At 47.5% G+C, this 20,842-nt stretch overlaps 3 protein-coding genes across 3 annotated transcripts; 1 reads left to right on the top strand and 2 right to left on the bottom strand.

Annotated features, from left to right (window-relative positions):
- The first annotated feature begins 2 nt into the window (after positions 1–2).
- LOC135805552 (uncharacterized) lies at positions 3–2,517 on the top strand. Its single transcript, XM_065319603.1, has one exon. It carries the CDS (start codon positions 544–546, stop codon positions 1,792–1,794), a length of 1,251 nt encoding a protein of 416 aa, XP_065175675.1. The 5' UTR covers positions 3–543; the 3' UTR covers positions 1,795–2,517.
- A 410-nt stretch (positions 2,518–2,927) lies between these two features.
- On the bottom strand, positions 2,928–8,287 carry LOC135805553 (vesicle-associated membrane protein 3-like). Its single transcript, XM_065319604.1, has 5 exons — positions 7,905–8,287; positions 7,627–7,666; positions 6,679–6,757; positions 4,570–4,649; positions 2,928–3,770 (listed from the first exon to the last, which is right to left on the bottom strand). Coding segments are annotated over exons 1-5 (279 nt in total). The 5' UTR covers positions 7,907–8,287; the 3' UTR covers positions 2,928–3,692.
- Positions 8,288–13,721: 5,434 nt separating this feature from the next.
- LOC135805551 (vesicle-associated membrane protein 3-like) lies at positions 13,722–20,573 on the bottom strand. The gene is made up of 5 exons (XM_065319602.1): positions 20,228–20,573; positions 18,895–18,934; positions 16,498–16,576; positions 15,949–16,028; positions 13,722–14,600 (listed from the first exon to the last, which is right to left on the bottom strand). Exons 1-5 carry the CDS (start codon positions 20,233–20,235, stop codon positions 14,526–14,528), a joined length of 282 nt encoding a protein of 93 aa, XP_065175674.1. The 5' UTR covers positions 20,236–20,573; the 3' UTR covers positions 13,722–14,525.
- Between the last annotated feature and the right edge of the window lie 269 nt (positions 20,574–20,842).

Here is a 20,842-nt window from a genome sequence, read left to right as displayed (position 1 = left end):
ATCGGCTTTGCATTATGCGGTAGAGCGTGATATCTGAAAACAGTTTCTTTGGGAAAGAGATTGTTTGTTGGTTTCTTTCTACGAAGTGAATCTTCCAGGGATAGAATGTAGATGCTGACGGGCGAGTCATACCGATGTATGAAAAAGTGAGGAATATCGCTAAAAGAAACTTCTTTTGTTCGTTGCACTAGCGACTGCTGTTGAGAGAGCGTGAAAAGTTCTCTGTGGGAACTGAGTCCTGGAGTAATTGCTACCCAGTCAATATCCACTCTCCAAGTAGTGCACTAGTGGATGCTGAACACTGTCATGTAATGCTGTTACTCGCCACTGCGCGCTGAGAAAGCAGGCCGAGGGGTAGAACTCGTCAGGGTTTCCATAACTGACACTTTCATCACGGAGCCGTATCATCACTGTCAGAATGATGCGATAGGCGGCGTTAGCGAGCTGTTTCAGGACTGTCTCTCGTTGCTGATGTGGACACTATTGGCGTGTACACCACCGTCCTTGAATTTCTCTTGTACGGATTAACGTTTCTTTGCAACCATGTTTCAACAGTCGCTGAAGAAGCCAGATGGCGAGCGCAAGCCATCACTAAAGCACATAATGTTCTATTGGAGTTTGGTGTTAAACGTGATTATTGGCGTGCTGCTGGCACTGACCTTTTATGACTTGATGTATGGACAACCACCTAACAGCGATGCTAGCGACTTAGTCACGGAAAAGCGCCCGCTAATAGGCGGTATTGTTCGCCAGCGACTGAACAAACAAGGCGACAGTCAACAGACCAGCCATGAATCCATAACGTCTCTGTTGCGTGCATCCAACGGTCAGCCCTCCGAGGTCCACAGCCAGGGCCCACTACGGGAGAAATCGGACGAGTGGAAGAAGCTCTTGGCCGGCAAGATATCCGAGAAGACGCAGAACTCCGCATCCGATTTCTTCTCGCTGCATCGCACCAATCCAAGCTCCGACGAGCAAGAACAGCGTACCGCGGGCAGCAGCAGCAACAGCAAACAATCCTGCAGTGATCACAAGCAATCTCAGTGTGAGATGTGTGCCGGTGTAGGCAGCTCGTGCTGTAATGGCGTCGAGCGGAAAGAGGTGTACCTGGCCATCATGTGCAAGTCGGCGCCGCTGAATTCAAAGAGGCGCCAAGCCGTGCGAATGGCCTGGGATCAAATGATTCTCGTGGACCGCTTCTACGCAGAGTACGTTCTGGAACCGCAGGTGTACTTTGCTTTCATTCTTGGCAAGATGAAAACAAAGAATGAAGCACAGGACAAAGTAATCAACGACGGTGTTGAAGGTGAGGCCAATATCTATGGGGATATGATCGTGGGCGACTTTGCGGACTCCTACACCAACCTGACAACCAAGCTACTGTTTGCGCTGGACTGGCTGAAGTCCAACTTGCGCTTCCGCTACTTGATGATGGCGGATGATGACACGTTCATCAACGTGTTTGGTGTCTTGCAATGGCTCGTGATCAGCCCCGAGCACAGCTTCTATGCGGGCAAGTTGGAGAAGGATGTCCTGGTGGTAAGAGACCCTGAGTCAAAGTGGTATGTAGACCGCGGGTTCTACGGACCGGAGACGTACCCGCCCTATCACCAGGGCTTTGGCTATGTTGTGTCCTGTGATGCCATTCAGCACGCTATGAAGTATTTGTCAGCCATTCCGCTATTCGGCATTGATGACACAGTCATGGGGATGCTAATGTATGTGATCACTGTCAAGCCGATCAACATGCCGCGCTTCTTCCCTGCGCCGTATCATTGCCAGATGGCTGGCTGACCATCCACTCGTCATTGGCGACACTGAGCTGGATGGGTTCGTACGCTACACTCGTGACATTCTCTACATTGGCTGTCCAGTGTGTCAGAAGAAGAGTGCTGACTCTGGAGCACCATCCAGAACATAGTACCTAGCACTGAAGTCCCCGGCACAAAGCGGGTGACATGTGCAATAATCCACCACTCTCTGAACTGGTCATGTGCAAGTCACATACAGTGTAGTCGTAACAGTTCCAGCAGCCGTCGCTGTGTATAGTTGGTACACTGCCTGGCAGCGGGTGGTTGGGTAAGGTCGCAAATCAATGCACGGACTGATGGGCTGCCATCTCCGTGTGGCTGGCCCCACGCCATTACCGGGCCAACTCGGTAGTCGGATATCAAATGTACCGCTACTGTTTCAGTTATAACGCCATTTTAAAATGATTTCTTTCACTATGCTAATGCAGCATACCCAGGCAATCTGTTGAGCAGTATCTGCAGCAGCATCATCGGTTCTTGAGTCAATTGTCATTGTCATGATTTATCCACTGCTAGCTGGTATTGTTTGAAAAAATAATTTTAGTACCGTAACGTATTGCAGTAAGATTCTCCAGAGCCCAGGCCTGCGCCTCCTATTCTCCAGAGCCCAGGCCAGCGCCTCCTATTCTACAGAGTACAGTGCAAGTCCTTGGCCACGAATCTCTACAAATTCCAAAAACTATGTGTGAATGCTTTCAGAATTCTATGCTGGTGCTCTCGGATTCCGTGCGTTATCAATCTGCATGCCGTGCGGTCGACGAGCTTCCAGTGAGTGGGTACCATTCCTCACAGTCGCATGTTGTCCTATTGGGTCACGGTCTTTGTGCCTAGAATGGTCACCCTCAAGTGCAGGCGGATTTCCACAACCATACTTATGGCGTTGGAAAGTGGATTCTGACAGAGTAATACATGCCGCCATACACATAACGGCGGTGTGTTGTGAAGTCACACACTGAGTGCGTTCGATTTTGCCCCCCCCCGGATCGATGTTGGATGAATTCATGAATCACCCCTGGCTATTCACATCACCCCATATGAATGGGGTGAATGGATTCCGAACCAAGTCCAGGCGGGCTCATGACATGAAATCGAACCGTACGACACTCCATTCATGAATCGATTCAAGTGCGTAATCAAACGCACTCACTGGACTCAACTCCAACTTCAAGAACACAATGAATAGGTATCAATGGTAATCCTGAAATTGTAAGTATACCAGTACTATTTAGGCGTCAGTTGAATCCAGTCTGAAAGCAGATAGCGCTACCAATATGCAGTTAATATTTTGATGTGAAGCAATTCGCACAGGCAATTCGCACATGAAAAAGCAAAGTCCCGGCCAGGAATAGCCGGAGGACATTCGAGCAAAAACAGATAGTACCAAGAATACAATGAATAGATGGGGCAATTGTGTGATGTGGACTTTCAGAGTCTACAATAGCTCTCTTGAACATGTTCTATGCGGAAAGCTTGGTAAATGTAGAATAAAAACGGCCACGGAAATGGGGCGAAAAGTCTAGAAGGTGTGGTATGTACAGCGAAGCTATCGGCGATTAGTACAAAACTATACCGATGGGATAAATTGCAGAGCAGAAAACATACTCATATCAAAACAAATAACCAGCAGTGCCCGCAGAGGAAACTAGTGCATTCAAAGAAATAGATATCCTGCACAATATTCTACATCACATGGCAATTGCTTGAAGCCATCTCTTGCCAACACCAGCCAGATCGGGATTGAGAGGGGAAACGTCACCAAAGTTCAATGGAAGCAAACAGCAACGGGGTGATGGCACGCACAGTGGATGTGGAAATATTACTGTATGTTGTGTGGGATGACAGATTTGGCTAGCCCTGACCAAAGAGTTCGCTCAGCTTCCCTTACTTCGTTGCCTGCCATATGATCACCCCGAGGATGGCGGCGATCACAATAACCACAATCGCAATGATAACCCACATCTGTAGCCAAACACACACACACACACACACACACACACACACGCACACACCAAAGTGCACGGAAACACAATGAACAGCAGCAGACTCCGGACAGGCTGTGACATGGCACTTCCGAGCCGTATGCATTTCCTACTTGCTCTTTCACCTTCAAACGCTCTACAGTACAGCATACCGTACTCACTCGATTAAAGCCCCATCTTGAATGGTGGCCCTGTCTCTAAGAGCCAATGAAAAACTAAAGCCCTCTCTTGAATAGTGCCCCCCCCCCATGCTTTTAATCAAGCACATGTGCAAGTTTGGTGTTGTTTTGCTTATGTTCTCGTCCACGTCAGTGCACTGGTGGTTTAAGGATCAACATCACAGTTCGTGTTGCAGTTCCTGTTTAGTTGTGCTAGTTCAGAGTAACGTTTAGACTCTGTCTTTCTTTGCCTTAATTATCTTTCTGCTGAAAGACGTAAACTTGTACATGTAGCCGCATTGAAAAACAATCGTGTCCTGGGGGCACTAATAGTGCGAGTACGGTAGGTACTCATTATGGTACCATATTTTCCAGGTTAAAAGTCGACCTTGTGTAACCTAAATCCTAATTACAGAAGGGCAGTCGACTAACAGCCCGGGTTTACCCGCCATTGAACCGGAAAACCGACGAGGCCTTCAGTATGGGGCTTCAACTTATAACTGGCATCGACTTACATCATGTGTATAACTGGCGTCGACTTATATCATGTGTATATTAAACTGGTAAAATACTGCACTGTTATGATCGGGGAATGGCTTGCACTCTCCGTTGGCGGCTTACCTTGACGTTCTTCCAGTACATCCTGCGCTTCAGGTTGGTCGACGTACGTTCAAATTGGTTTGCTCCAACTTGCAGGTTTTCTGTTGTGATGATGGAAATTGTCAGAAACATACAGAAACACAAACACACCCATACCATGTACACACACGTGCGTGCGCGCACACACACACACACCATGTAAACACACACACACACACACACACACACACACACACACACACACACAGGTAGTTGAGTACTGCAGGCTCTAATAGCTAATACTGTAATAGCAAGAAATGACCACTTCCTAGACATCACTCATGGCAGCTGATACCTTTCTCAAAACTACTGGCAATGCTTTCTGCAGCTGCTGTTGACTCACTAGGCCATGTATCATGTGACACCACATGAAATTATATTGAAATTGAACAACAGCATTGGACATATCACACAGTACGCCCATTGTCACTCATATCTTTCTGACAATACTCATAACTATAGATCATCTGGTGACTTTGCCAGGCATAGTGGGATGGTCTAAGACTATGATTGAGAAACGGGAGGGACCAGGTTCAAGTCCTGCTTGGAAGCGGAAGGACTTTTCCCGCCGTGCTATGACCCACGGTGAATGGCCTGGCGTGAGCCTGAAACACGGATGTGGCAAATGGGATTTCGGCCTTTGGTTGGTGGATCTGATCTATCCTCCCCCACCTTCTAGGAGCCACATCTAACGACTGATCATGGCGTGGTGGCATCCCACGGAAGCGGGAAGGCGGTTCTTGAACCGCCCTGCACGCGGACCAATGCATTTTTTCTGGAGACTTTGGCGGTTTAAAAATTTGTTTGTTGTTCATTAGTAGGAATGATAGGACTGATATGATTGACACCTGTATGATTGACACCTGGAATTGCCTCCCAGTCTCTATCCTCAGTGCTCGCCCCTCCCAGAAGTCGATGCAGACCTTCAAGAAGAAGGTCTATGACCACCTGAGGCAGTCTGACTGGGACTGGGCAACCGACCGCCTTTAGCCTCCTCCGGGATTATTCTCCTGCTTCTCCCACCCCAAGCCTAATTGTCGCCAATCCTGAGTAGCCAATCTCCACTGCTACCCTATTGCACCCTTCATTTGACACTCTCCTTTCACTCCTATTATCTGTTTAATTATTTGCTATTTTCTGCTGTGTTCCAAAATTAGATCCTCTCCTTAATCTTCCATTTTCTCCCCTGCTTTTTTCCCCTCATGCTTATGCTTCCCTCCCAAATTTGGTGCGCCTGCCATGTGAAGATGCCGAGACCTCTGGTCGGTTGAGCATGGCAAGCCCCACCAGCACCATCTCACCCCATGTGCCCCCCCCCCCCCCCCTGGTGAGTTATGTATTTTGTAAAAAAAAAAAAACTTCATTGTGATCGGTTTGGCCAGTCAGCCTGAGCTCCTCTGATGACACCTAATAAGGTCGAACCAGCTAGCTGTTCGGAGATTGAGTATTTCGCTTCCTCGCCTCGGCTTGCTTGAGCACTCTTCCTGGTTACCGTATTTTCCGGAGTATAGTGCGCACTTTAGATGTGCTATTTTAGGCCCTAAATCGCAGGTGCGCACTATGCTCCGAATATGAAATGCATGTACTTCAATGAAGATTGAAGTGCGCACCCCCAATGAAGATTGGGGGTGCGCGTTATACAAAGGTGCGCACTATACTCCGAAAAATATGGTAGCATCAAAGCTATCTGCCTTCGTGCAAAGCTTGCTGTGTTTATTGCGCAATTAGAGCACTCTGACTCCGATGCTTTCAGCTGGTTTAAGAATGCTTGCGTTGTTGTTCATTAGACTTCATTGCAATCGCGTGTCTGGCCGGTCACTCTGAGCTCCGCTGACGAGACCTAACAAGGTCGAAACAGCTGGCTGTCCGAAGATTGAGTAGATCATCTACCTATGTTGGACGATTGACAGCATGTTACAAGGCAAATGCACACTGTTTTCGAGAATAGGCGGCTCCTGACTACAACCATAAACCAACGGTTGGCAGAGTCAGGTCCGGTTAAAATGGTTGTAGTCGGGAACACTGTTCACAACACAGTGTGTCCTCCACACACATGCCATCCTCTATTTACATGTACATGTATGTACTGACCTGCTCTGTCGTCGAGGTCGTTTAGCTTGCCATCCCTCTCCAAGACCTTGTTGACATTGTCCTTCATGATGGCCGTCACCTGTTTGCAGCAAAGCAGAACAAAGCTACCCGTTGAGATCACATCAGCACTCACTGCAGTGTCATTTGTCCTAGGGCCGGACAGCACCCATGGGCAAGCATTGGAGACACAGGGGTCTTGGCTCGGAGAGGACCACATTTCCAACCACCCTGGAATGAGAGAATGACTGAAAACTCTACCACAGCTCTTTGTTATCACATAGAGGTCATGTGTTCGCACTATAAAATTAGAAGAAGTAAAGGTGCCAAATGCCTTCTCGGCTGTGAAGCCGCTCACCCTTCACAGCTACCCGGCGCTTGGAAACTGAACTGCTGCTCAAGTTCTGCTGATCTTACTTCAATACAATTATGTACATGTTTCCGCGGCCACCTGTATCACTAAGTGTGAAATGCATGTCCGTTGCATTTCCTGTATGAGTACAGGTTTGCCTGATCAATGTAACGAATGCTGCTCAGGGTTCTGCAGTTTTTTTTCTTATTCTAAGAACAATGTGCAAGGGCAATGGTCCACTTTCAAGTATCCCAGTAAATTGATCACAGCGATACATGATGTGCCTTCGCTGAATGTGCAAACACCCGTGTTCTGTGAAACTTATGCTCACGGTACAGTCTACCTGCGAGCGAATACACGGGCTCTTCCGGCTCTTCCGGTATTGCCCGTGTACGCACTCGCAGTCACAGTAGGCTGTACAGTAATAGCACACTTTCTATGACCACCAAACATCTACATGTCAGACTTGTTACAGTTATGTCCCAGTGTGTTATGGAGATGTGTGGCCGCCTCAACTAACTTCCTGAGGAAATGCAATGCAGAAGTAGAATAACCCAGGACTGGGGAATGTAGAGTACAAGATGTGCTTGCTCCCATACCTCATTGACTTCACCCTGGGTTCGCTCAAGCCGTGAAGACCTGTTCAGTGGTGAACACACGCACACACATACATAGTGGCATACACACACACACACCTGTACATTTTAGTCGCATGAATTTTGCGTCATATTTGCGCGATTAGCGTAGTGTATAACAAAATCATCGCTATCTTCGTGCGCTACCGCTAGGCGCTGAATAATGACAGCGGATCGCATTACTATTACACGTACAAGGCAACGATGAGCTCCACATAATTATATGATGTGGCATTGCTTACATGATAGCAGAGGGAATTGACAGCGCTAGCACCAACGTTCAGCTGTACTCGTTTTGGCAATTAGGCCTCAACGGTGTGATTTTTTTACGGCTCTTGCAAGCGCCTGCTGCAGAGGAAACGACTGACACGGTCACCACACAACCAGCTCTACTTGCCCAGGCTCAGAAGAGCGGGAGTATACTCTACGAGAAACCCTGAAGCACTGCCGAACAACCCACAATAGGTGGCAGAGAGAGACTGAGAAAATGATCGGCTACAGAAAAGAAGAGTTGTTGCAAATGCAAGCAGCACACTTGCCAGGCCGGAAAGAGAAAATCCACTGACGGCACCTTGACCATGTTGACGTGCGTGCTGCCATGCACAAAAAACATACAGTCATGTACAGCACTTGTACTTTGCAGTCAGTTAGATCGACAAGCGCATACATGTACAATGAAACACACTGTGAATTGTGATTCGACTGTCGATCGACTTTGCCATCTATCGTAAACAATAATGAATGATCGATACTGAGCGTAGAATCTAAGAATGATACTTGAGTTAGTCAGTGACCGTGACCGATCTAGACACTAGACAGACTGCCACTGTGCCACTGCCAGGCGGAGTTTGTGCACTGGTGCTGTAGTGTGTAGCTGTTTAGGTCTACTCATACTACATTACTAGTCATAGTAACGACATTACGTAGACCAGAGTGATATAAAACTACTAGCAGCACCCCCGCCAGCGTTGCCTGGCCGAATGTGGCATGCGGGTGAAGCAAGTACATGAACAGCACACGTGCTCAGCACGTGGTGGTGGCCAGACCGCGCGCTGAAGTCCTGGTGAGGGAGGTTCTTCATCGTTGGAAGGAGAAGGAGGGACGTCTATTACGCCTTCGGGAGGCTGGTCAGGGTTGTCCATCACCTGGTGGCGTATGAAGCGGCTCAAAAAATTCAAAAACTTACTAGTCCTGCGGCCCAAATCTAAAAGACGTTGTTTTGCAAGTCCCGTTTCAGTCTCAAGCAGACAACCTGAGCTTTGCATGGGTGGAAAGACCATGTCCTAGGGATGTCGAAACGGCTTGTTGTCATGTCCAGAACTAGGGCATAAGCTGGGGAGAACCAATTTTAGGTTTCGTTACGGAAGTCGTCATTTTACGTTATTTTACGACTCCTTGATTGAAATTGGCAGCATGTGATACGATATTTTATTGAAAATTAGTGCAGTCGATGTGAATTTGTTCTTGTATTTGGATGATTCGTAGATCATGGTTGCCCTTTGCCGAGCGTTCATTTCCTATTGATGGTGATTAGAGATGGCACAGATTGATTTGTTGTAAAATTCGACCAAAATCACCCCCAAACATGGATCTTTCGTATGAGAGGATTTCATTTATTGGGACACTATCTCGACAACACCAGCGGAAGAGAGCTAGCACGAGCGAAGCAAAGGACACCGGAAAACGGCAGAGTGATAGCGATCATAAGCTGATCTTAGCAAACGAGCGATATGGAAGATGTTGTAAATAATAGCGCAGTAGTGTATTTGTCATTTGCTGCAGAGTTGAAAAGTACAATTCAAATTCAAATCAATTCAAAAACTTCAATAGTGCGGTCCACTAGCCTTAGCTTTCAGACTCACTGTCCGATTCACAGTCGGACTTACAGTCCAATCCACTATCGAAACTGCCTTCACCCTCATCATGACATTGTGTGCATGCGCGCGCGCGCACACACACACATGTACACACACCGCACAACACATGACATTGTGCGCGCGCGCTCGCACACACACATACACAAAACCCACACGCACGCACACACACACCGCACAACACATGGCATTGTGTGTGCGCGTCCGCGCGCGCACACACTCACACACCACATAGCACGCTAGAGATCAGCAAGAACCTGCTGCGACCGTGGTTGTGATGGCGCTGTAGAAGACACCGCAGCCGCCACTGGTTGCCTCGCACCCGAGGTTGTAGTCAAAGCCGTACTAGCCGACACATCTGTATTGGAGGCTGATGTAGTACCCAGAGATGAAACGGATCCACTGGTGTTCACCTGACGCGGCGGAGTAGCGGATCCTTTGAAGCCGAAATGAATGGGCAACACGACATTGGCGGGGACAAGCCCAGCGGATATCGCAGCGGGCCTATCGTAACTCCTGGCAGTGAGCCTATCGTAATTCCTGGCAGTGGGCCCGTCGTAACTCCTGGCATTGGGCCCGTTCTCTTGCCGGACACTGGGGTGCGCAGTGGACGTGGATGCGGGCAGGAAATCTGCGGCGACCGGCTGGACTGGGATGGTTGGAGCCGGGCCAGGTGCGTACTAGTATGACTGTTCGGCAATGACTGGGTATTACCGGCCATCGGACCGTTTGCAGACGACACAGACAAGTGGTTGCTCCGTGAAGAGTGCGCCCGTATACCCATGCCACTTACCATACATGTCAATTGCTGAAGGAAACACACAGTTCAAACACAAAACGCAAATGAAACACGCCAATGAAATTCGATCCTTAAACAAGTCAAGTTCGCATGTCCGCGTTATCACGGGCTATACAATTGTGTTTAGAAAACAACCAGTTTATAATTCTGTCTCTTCTTGCATAAAGTCAGCCTAGAATACTGACGTCAGCTTTGGACATTACTCTGACTTGGACCACAAGCCCTGATTTATTCTGACCTACATGTGTACCGTGTGAAGTAGCGCGAGAGCCAAGCTGGTCGTAATAATACGTGTAACAGCCACGAACGTAGTTCAACCAAAGAAGACTACCACATTACATGAGCATGAACACTTGCATTGCATTTAATACATTCCTATGTTGTAGATGTCAGGCACTGTAGTGTTCACGTCTACATACACATTGTGGCATTCCTTGGCCACCCAGACATTCATGATAGTAGCGCATCGTGGTATGTTATGCATGCAGCATGTGCCGTTTCCCGAGCGCGCGTATGAAATGAACTTAGCGGCTTTTAGTTGCTGTGCATGAGTTGAGTCTGGACTCATGATCTGGTGTGTACATGCAATCATGTGATCTTGTAGTTGAGCGTATGTGTTATTTGGATTTCCTTGGTCATGACCAAACAATAAAACATGATCAAATTATTTCTACACATTCAACAATGCCAAGAACTCACCTGGTCCCCAAGTAGCTCATTATCTTCTTTTTCAGCATGAAAGTTGGATACTAAGGCAGAGTGTGATGGTCGGCCAAGCTGGTGCCGTTTGCAGTTATTGTACTTATCCGTGAGAAGCTTCATGGGCAAGGCCCTTGCAGACTTCAACTCGGACTGTATATACAGCACCAGGCTGTCAAATGTTTCGTAGGCCGACGGCTGGTCACTCCCTTTGCCACTTCGTTGCCGGTGCATAGTGGCCAGGTGGGTGAAGGCACTGTAGCATGCTCCGACGTTGATAGTGGATTTCCGCTGCAACGCAATCTGGGCCATTCTGGAGCGAAAGCCAAAATTCTTGCGTTGTTCTCCAACTCTGCTAGATGCACATGTCATGAGGCACAAGTCTGCAGATGTGGATTCAATCATTGTACATCTCTCCTTGTTCTACGCTTTGCTGGTACATGGTGTCCCATCATCACATACATGTATCTCCTCTAATTCAGAATGGCTTGAAAAGTCATGGCCACGTCCAAGTGGCAGCCGACCCAGCAACGTTTTGTTAGTGTATGTACTGTAGCACTTGCGGTGGTACCATCCGCGGACGCTCTCCTCGGTGCAGTGGCTCTCGCACAAGAAGGTATAGCTCGTCCTGCCTGCATTTAGCAGCTTCAAACAAAGTTTCCCAACTCTGCAAAGTAAATCGGGTTTGCTTTTCCTGCGATGCATTGAACGCAATGGCACAAGCAAAATTCCCGCGATACAACGCCATTCCCAGGACGAGGCCTAAGAAGCTCCACGGCCTCTTCCTCCATCATGTCAAAAGGTGTCTACCATGCTGTGAGCGGTGGGCAGGAGGCACTCAAACAGCGCGAAACGCAACTACTATGCAACTACCAAACGAAAATGCAATTCTACATTTCAAAGAGTATCCTGTCGGTGTCGTCGTCATCTTCAAAAATTTGAAAAAGGCGCTCCTTTCCGTGAACTGTGCACCCCCAGATGGTGCGCAGTATCGCCGATGAGAGCGGAGAAATCGGCTTCTCCTGAGCTTCTGCCCTAACTCTGAAGATGACAACAAGCGGAATCCAGGTCAGGTATACATACTTTAGGCCGTAGTGAAGAACCCAGGTTGTCTGCTTGAGACTGAAACGGAATTTATTTTTGAAGTTTGGGCCGCTGGACTATACGAACAAAAGTGCGATGCGCTCTTCACTGCAGATCAGATGCAGAGTGCAGTCAGTGCAGATCTTTTGTATCCTTTTGTTGCAGATGTTTCTATTTGCAGAGAACGGTTCACGTGGTCCGCAGCGCTTGTGCGGCTGCTAGTGCTACCTATGGCCTAGGCTAGGTGGCTACATGATTCGCACGCTTCGCGTGCTGTGCTTCTGCGCGCGGCTGCTACTGCTACTCGTACTGATCGTGTCTGCTATAAGTATAAGTATAAGCGCTACCACCGTAGAAATAAAAATCCGAAGGAAATACGACAATTTTACTGCGTCTGTAGCTTGTGTTGTAGCGCACCCATGTTCTGAATTCCTGCTGGGTGGGTCAAGCCAGACTCTCTTCCCTGTTCCATCGCCTCTCCAAAAGTATATTCTGACATTGTTGAGATTTACAGCTACAGATGAGAAATTGCACACCTGTCAAATCGTTTCTGATTCGAGCACCCGGCCGGGTCTACGTACGTACCTACACTGTTCGCACGCTTCGCGTGCTCAGCACGTGGTGGTGGCTACACGATTCGAACGCTTCGCGTGCTCAGTGCTTCTGTGGCTGCTTCCGCTAGCTACACGACTCGCACGCTTCGCGTGCTCAGTGCTTCTGCGGCCGCTAGCTACACGGTGCTACACTGTTCGCACGCTTCGCGTGCTCAGGGCAGCGCTGCTCCGCAGCGCTTCAGCATGACACAAAAACACACGTCACAGGTGCCTCTTCTTTATAAGGAGCGTGACACACACACACACACACACACAGACACACGTCACAGGTGCCTCTCTTTTATAAGTAAAGATCAAGCCTTGATTGTCCTTGTTGTTCTGTAGTGTATTAAAAGTTATAAATTATAGTACTGTTTATAAGTACAGTCATGTATTTCTTCTGAATTCGGTATCAGTCTGGCATTGCATCATACTATTGACTATTGTGCACTTTAGTGTACAATCATGTAGATGTACATACATGTACATGTACTACCGAGTACCGGGTAGTAATTTATTATTATAGCCATGCCGAATGTTATCACGTTAGCGCAGTGTTACACGTAGTGGAGAACCATCATGACACATCATGACATGTGCTGCTATGGCATCATGGTGGCGGTTTTTTTCTTCTTTTTTTTTCTACAAAATCCACATATCTCCAGACTGTGACTGGGGTGAATGTTTAGTTTATGGACTTGACCTCTGAGTGATCCCAGGGACTCTGGGAATTTTCTCATGGGCAACAACTGCGCACACAGAGACAGGGCCTTGCACTGTGCGTCAGTGTTTCATACTTGCAAGTAACATTTTGAGATCGACGCTGAACAAACTTTCGGATCCCCCACCCCCCCCCCCCCCCCCCCCCCTCTTTGGACCAAAAAGGAAAGATTGAAAATTCAAATGAGATACATGTACATGTATATTGTATTCCGGGAGTACGTGCTTCGCATTCGGACACATACCCCTTGACTGTAGCACTTCCAATCTCAGAAGGCAAAGAAACGATGGTAGAGAGTAGGATTCATCTTGCAGCCGGCAGGCACCGCAATCAGTCGAACAACTTTACAATTACATCAACATCAACAACATAATTTTAAAAGATAAAAAATATAATGACCTAGATCGAGAACACTAAGTCTTATACATGGAGACACAGTAGCAACCACAGCAGCCGTAAACTGAAGTAGACTGCCGTCAGCCAGAGGATAGCAAAGGACAGTCTGATCCGGCCAAGCATTCTTATCTATGACAAGATAGCAGCAGAACAGGCCGACAAGTCTGGTACCATGCACTGGCCGATTTTGGGCTACGCTTCAGCCTGGTCAACTCTGAATAGACAAATTCCATTATTCAGCCAATGTTCCGGTACTACCTAGGGACAATCATGAGCGAAGTTACAGGACTGGTTCACAAAAAAACAGTCCTTTAAAAAGAGCATGGCGGAGCTGCGTTGCAATGTGTGGGAAGCTTGCTCCATTCACAGTGGGTGAGTTTCAAGAAAAAAAACTGTACACATGTGCCCCTCCCTCGTCAGTGAGTGAGTGAGTGAGTGAGTGAGTGAGTGAATGACCAAATGAGAGAAAGAGAGAGAGAGAGAACTGGAGAGATAATTATACTACAAAAATCCAATATAAAAATAAATTGATTGAGTAAACAGGTAAAGTCACTGCCATCGCCAGCTCGAGTCGACTGATCACAATAAGATAACGTTCAAAAAGGAAAGTACAGCGGCATGCTGCTACACTAAGACGACACAAAAGTGAAGAACGGCAAAGCTTATAACGATAATGTGAAGACTCTAACATGACTACATTACGAAAACTTCCAGATGAGCACAGCGATGATAGTGATAAGGACCACAGCCACAACACCAATGATAATCCACATCTGCAGTGCGATAATATTATCATACACGGAGAAAGGCGGCATTAGAACAACTTCCAGTACACTCCGTGTGTGACTCAAGCATCCAGTGATATTTCTAGAAGACCACTACAAAACGTCACTAGTGCACATCTACAGCAGTAGATGGCATACAAATGTCTATATCGTGGTCTACCCTATTGAAACTTTGAACGAGAGCACGGAGAACATAGTGATTTAACACTTCCTCTGTAGCTAAAACTAGGTTCACTGTCCGTTATGTCCGTACAGAAAACAAGCTACTAGTAAGCCTCAAAAAATGTGCAGCTGGGGGACTTCGAAGGAGATGTAATGCCACTGGAGATCTTCATTCCTGACTTGCCCATAGTTCTTCCTTGCTGTTTTCCCTCACCACGTCCCATCCTACATTATTTGGTTCTACGTTTAATGATCGCCGATCTCACAAAGGCCAAAGAGCAGTACTTCTGGTGTGGGTGATGCAGTCCAACCCTGGTGAGTCACCTCACACCCTGGCTTGTCAACAGCCTGATGCGGACAGGAAGGGACGTGAGCCAAAGCCCGCCAAGGTCACTGTAACAGCCCTTGGGCACTGGGTGGATCGGTTGCCAATTGCCAGAACGCAGGTATGTTTACTACGGTTGGCTGTCTTGGTCGGAATCGGCGGGGGGTTGGGTAGTCCACAGCACTGTGCTACATGCCAGAGCAGTGACACTCTGGGACTTCAGTGACACTCTGGGACTTCAGTGACACTCTGGGACTTTCCGTAGAGTAAACACGACAAATTGTCACCGATCAGTTTGCTGACCTGCACCATTTTATCGTCTGCGGATGACCACGGATAGGTACCTCATGCCCTGATGCTGAAACAGGGAGCACCTGGTAATCTCACCCAGACAACCATGTCAGCATGCTCCATTTCGGACATAGAACTTGCTATGACTTAGTCGGTAGCACAAAGCACTGTGGTGTACCTGAGTTCACACATCAGTGGAGCCAGAGAATTTCTGACATGCCGGTACAACTTGTACCGGCACCAAATTCCGAATGCCAGCTACATGTACTCGTAACAAATGTATCTGTGCAGCAGGGGTGGGGTACGACTGTGCCTTCCGACATGGCATTGCTGCCAATCCGTCCTTCCGTTGGGACACGGCGCACCACACATCGTACCGCAACATTTGATGCCCATGCTATGCTCCCTATAAGGAAAGTAACATCCGTGGCACTATCACACTATCACACTACTAGCACACTAGCACACTATCACACTATCACACAAGCACACTATCACACAAGCACACTATCACACAAGCACACTACTAGCACAAAGCAAGAAATGCCTTCAACTTACTTTGAAGTTCTTCCACCACATTCTTCGCTTCAGCCGCGTGGCAGTCCGCTCAAACTGGTTAGCACCAACCTGCAGGTTTTCTAAATATCCAAGAGTCACACAAGGCAGAGAGACGACATGCATGAATACCTCAAAGATATAAAAGCATTGCCATGTGTAAATATACAGGTGTGAAGCCAGAGGAGATTGAACAGTAACGTAACAATAGTCAATGGTAAACTGGCACAGTCCACTTTAACGTTATAATAATTATAACAGTAATCTTGAATTCTAGAACATGGCAACGAGATTCACCGGGAACAACGGATCAAAGGTGCATCACAGCCACCTCAAATCAAGGCCTTGACACAGTGCCAAAGAATTCATCACTTCTCCCTTCGTGTCTGCCCTGGCCGGAAACTGAGAGCCAGCAGAGTATCGGGTCAAGCCACCACAAAGAAGTGTGAGGTGCCCGCATGGTTGGAAACTTCTTGGCATACTATGACCTTTGGCCTGTCACAGTAGGTTACAAACACCTGGTTCCCAGTACTTTGCTACATAAGTGCAGACCTGCTCTGTCGTCCAGATCAGTGAGCTTTTGATCTCTCTCCAGGACTTTGTCGACGTTAGTGCGCATGATTCCCATCACCTGCGAGGAAGAAGATGACACGCACAGTCAGACAATCTTCACACACCACTGTACAGGAGGGTGCAAGTGGTTCAAATCCACTGAGTAGCCGTTAGACAATGTCGGCTGGGTACCAGACCATGCAACCCTTTCTGTGCATGCACATTTTGTATCGGATGTGAAAGATACTAAGGGGTAGGAGCAAACGTTTTTTTGTCATCCCTGATACGAACATCCTTCATTTAGGGAGGGGGAGGAGTGTGAGCCAAGGCTGCAAGTAGTCGACCAGCACTATACATATTCATGCACGCGACTTGCATCGTCCTGCATAGCAAGCTACTTGAAGTACATTCATTTCGAGAGGAGGAGGGGGGAGAGAGTCCGAGTACGAAAATGGACGATGTTCATTTCAGGGGCAACAAAAAAACTTTTGCGGCGACCCCTAAACATTGTCACAAGTGGAGCCTCCACGTGAAGCAGGAGAGAGGAAGTCCGTACTCCAAGTATCACACTAAAAGCAATCATCTGGTAACCGTTACCCGGTGATTGCTTAGAGTGTGTTGTAGCACATTTTTCCTTTCTCCTGTTGCATGTGCATACATGTACGCATGGTCCATGCGCGCATGTGTGTGTGTGTATGTGTGTGTGAGTGCACGCACGCGCGTGTGTGTGCAGTCGACTCCACTCATCTCGCACATAGCGAATTTCGTGATTTTAGTGAACCGTTGTGCATGTCCCTGTTCGAATCCACACAAAATTGCCTCTTTATAGCGAACCATTTTCGTTTATAACAAACCACATCTTGAAGGACTACATGTACATGCAAACCAAGTGCACTCATACAGCCATTGGCATTCACACAGTCATGTGCCACATGCCAGTCATCACTCAGTGCTGCTTGAACAGTGTATTATGTGAGTGCATTTCTGTTATAATGAACTTTGGCTATAATTTTAATAGGGGTGAAACAATTATACCGAGTACTCGAGTACTCGCTCGGTTTTTTCTAAAATAATCGTACTCGCAATAAATCAGAGTACTCGTTCATACATGGTACATGCATTTACTACAGAAATCTGCAGTTTCAGGGCAGCAGTCGGCAGATGGTGATGTGCAGACTGTGTGGTGAACGTTTGTTCACGAGTAGAGAGAGCCCAAATGACCCACCAACCAATATACCCGAGAAAAATGACTGCTAGTCGGTTCAATCAGGGTTGTATCATGTTATTTTAAAGCCATTGGTGTGCAGTTTTTAGGAGATGAAAAATACTCGAATATTCGATCGGAGAAAATCAGAGTACTCGAACTCGGGATCTCAGTGCCAAGTTTCACCCCTAGCTATAAACAACTAATTCTCCTGCACAATGATGTTCGTTATACTATAGTACTCAGGAGTCTTCTGTATGTGCGCTTGTGTATATGTGTGCAACAGTTGTACATGCAGCATGTATGGATGGAGCACGGATGTGTTTCTTCGACACCTTCGAACAAGACTGTTCACAATACGCATATACGATGCCATGGCGTATCTGGTTCAGTTAGAGACCACAACAAGAGAGGTTTTCCACTCACGGGCCCTCACTGTCTTTGGTCGACGTGGTTCTTCGTTCGTGTACATGACAAATCTCCACGGAATGTGTACGATGACACGGGATACCAAACCCAGGCATTATTCTGTCACAATGCGCTCAAGTTATCACTGGATACGCATGTGAGCTCAGCCTACAGTGCACGCACTAAACACATGTAGGGAATCGACGAGCACTAGCGCAGCAACTCTGTCACCCAGCCCTAATTGAAAACTGTTACAGAAATATGTAGCACAGCACCGGGGGGGGGGGGGGGGGGGGGGGGTATCGGCAGTGCATGTACAAGTAGTAAAAAATAAAAATAAAAAATAAAAATAAAAATGTACAAGTAGTTAGCACATCACGTGAATGTCTGGTGGAGCACACCATGTGAAGGTCTGGTGCAGCACACACCATGTGAAGGCTATGCATCACCAGCTCCGTTATGCTTTGGTCACATGGTAAAATTGTTATATGAACACGCAATGTATCCCTTAGCCTGCACATGCACAATCAAGGCCATGAGATCCCTGCCTCACCAAACATACCACCAACTAATACTAGTACATGTGGCTATACACGTTTGGTACAACGTACTCAACATCTTGGGGTTCGCTACCGTATCACTAAAAGCTAGCAGAGTCTCCCAGGAGAGCAAACGGCGCTTGCCTGATGCAGTGCATCCATCGAGCCATGATGAGGAAAAGAAATTTACTAATTCGGAGACCAGGAACAGTTTCATGGCGTTTCACGTAATCTTAGTTTGCTTACCTCGTCCACCTGATTCTGGGTGTCTTGCAATTTCTTATTCCTGTGATCGTAAACGCGACAGCAGATGCACAAAATACAGTTGGAGCCGAAATCAAACAAGCTCATTCACTCGCTCACTCACTCAAAAATGTGCGCGCGCACGCGCGTGCACACACACACACACAAATGCATGCACGCACACTCACACACCATTTGACGCCCATCACCGGAGGCAATGATAGCTATGCTACAGCAGAAGCCATAGCACACACACACACACACACACACACACACACACACACACACCACCACCACCACACACACACACACACACACACACACACACACTCGCACACGCACACGCACACACACACACACACACACACACACACACACACCTTAACCCCCATCGGATTCACGCTAGCTATTAGCTACACATTATTAAAGGGGAAGTTAAGGCAAAATTAAAATTTCACCAGTTGTAGTCTTCGGGGTGCTGAGTCGAATGGTCGTGGTCTGAGGAAGCTGAGACGCTCCCTTCCTACTTGAATCCCAATCGAACTCGCGCACTTCCACCGAAACTGGGTGACTGCGCCCTACTAGATGGGGATTTTGTATGCAAAATGTCACTAAAAGCGCCATTTCGTTCTTATAAAAGCACGGATGACCGCGATTGGCCCATATGTTGCAGTCTTTTGGACGCTGAGTTGATTGGTTTGGTCCGAAAAGGCTGCGATGCAGCGTTCCTCCTTTATTCCCAATCGAACATGGTTGAGCAAGCGGTCACGTGCTCCTGCGTACACCAGTCACCTGGTCACCGTGCCTGCAGGGTACACCTTACTAGCCTGTTTGACCTTTTTTGGGTGCAGTCCTGTCACTCGAGTTGAACTCGAGTTGAACCTTGGTGTGAAAGTTGTCGCCTGCTGGCGTGGTGACCAGGTGATTTGGGCACCCAGGAGCACGTGACCACTTGCTCAACCATGTTCGATTGGAAATAAAGGAGGAACGCTGCATCGCAGCCTTTTCGGACCAAAACCAATCAACTCAGCGTCCAAAGACTGCAACATATGGGCCAATCGCGGTCATCCGTGCTTTATAAGAACGAAATGGCGCTTTTAGTGACATTTTGCATACAAATCCCTAACTTGCATACAAATCCCTAACTTCATGGGCACAGCTTGCAAAGTTGCCAAAGGTCCATTGCTTTACACAGTACAGCAGCACATCGATTACCGGAACATTGCGGAAGGTTCGCACTCTATCACTGCTAAAGATTTGTTGTTCGCACCATGCGACTATCCCTCTATGCACAAAAGCATTCAATTTCTTGCACTTAGATACCAGCTATACTCACTGAGACATGTTGATCGTTGTCCTCAATCGAATTGATTATTGAGAAAATATGCACTCCGGTTCTTCGTCCGCCGTGACCCAAAATCCCACAGTAAGCAACTTTTGGAACTGTAGAACTTGAAACCAAGTGCAACTCTCCTTTGGGTGAGCGAAGTAAAACGAGGACAGTACTTGCAGCTAGCCCTGCTAACTATTACTACAGATAGGCAGCTGAACACTTGGAGTTGAACTGTACCAGCGATCACCAAATAGTCAGCAAAATGCGACGATAATGAAAGATGTTAGTTGGATCTTCCTGGACTTCGATCGCTAGGTATGCGTCATGTCTCATGATAGCGAGATCGCCGACTGCATAGTGCATGCATGCATGCAGCCGCCTAGCTAGGGAAATCTGAGACACCCACTTTTTACTCAGCTCAGATGTAGATCTACGTATGAGTACTGATGATTATGTCATGCAGCTGCAGCATGATTTTTTGAGACTGAGTTCGACTTTTTCGTAACTCTTACTGTTACTTAGTTACGTCTCAAGATTTTTCAAAACGCGTGCAGATCTAGCCGCCACCATGGTTACCATCTTGACAGTCATCACCATGATCACTGTCATCACTGGTCA

Source organism: Sycon ciliatum, chromosome 1 (genome assembly GCF_964019385.1).
Source record: "Sycon ciliatum chromosome 1, ocSycCili1.1, whole genome shotgun sequence".
NCBI classification, from domain to species: Eukaryota; Metazoa; Porifera; class Calcarea; order Leucosolenida; family Sycettidae; genus Sycon; species Sycon ciliatum.
Note: the sequence above shows the minus strand (reverse complement) of the source record. Positions and strands in the feature narration are given on the sequence as shown.

Bases quoted from the DNA above. Each gene is read 5' to 3' on its own strand.
- LOC135805552 (XM_065319603.1), top strand. From the start codon at position 544: ATGTTTCAACAGTCGCTGAAGAAGCCAGATGGCGAGCGCAAGCCATCA.
- LOC135805553 (XM_065319604.1), bottom strand. The intron at 4,650-6,678 runs GTCAGTACATAC...TCATCACAACAG, and splicing joins CGACCTCGACGACAGAGCAG to AAAACCTGCAAGTTGGAGCA. The intron at 3,771-4,569 runs GTAAGCCGCCAA...GTTTGGCTACAG, and splicing joins TGTACTGGAAGAACGTCAAG to ATGTGGGTTATCATTGCGAT.
- LOC135805551 (XM_065319602.1), bottom strand. The intron at 16,577-18,894 runs GTAAGCAAACTA...TCTTCCTCGCAG, and splicing joins CCCAGAATCAGGTGGACGAG to GTGATGGGAATCATGCGCAC. The intron at 14,601-15,948 runs GTAAGTTGAAGG...ATCGCACTGCAG, and splicing joins TGTGGTGGAAGAACTTCAAA to ATGTGGATTATCATTGGTGT.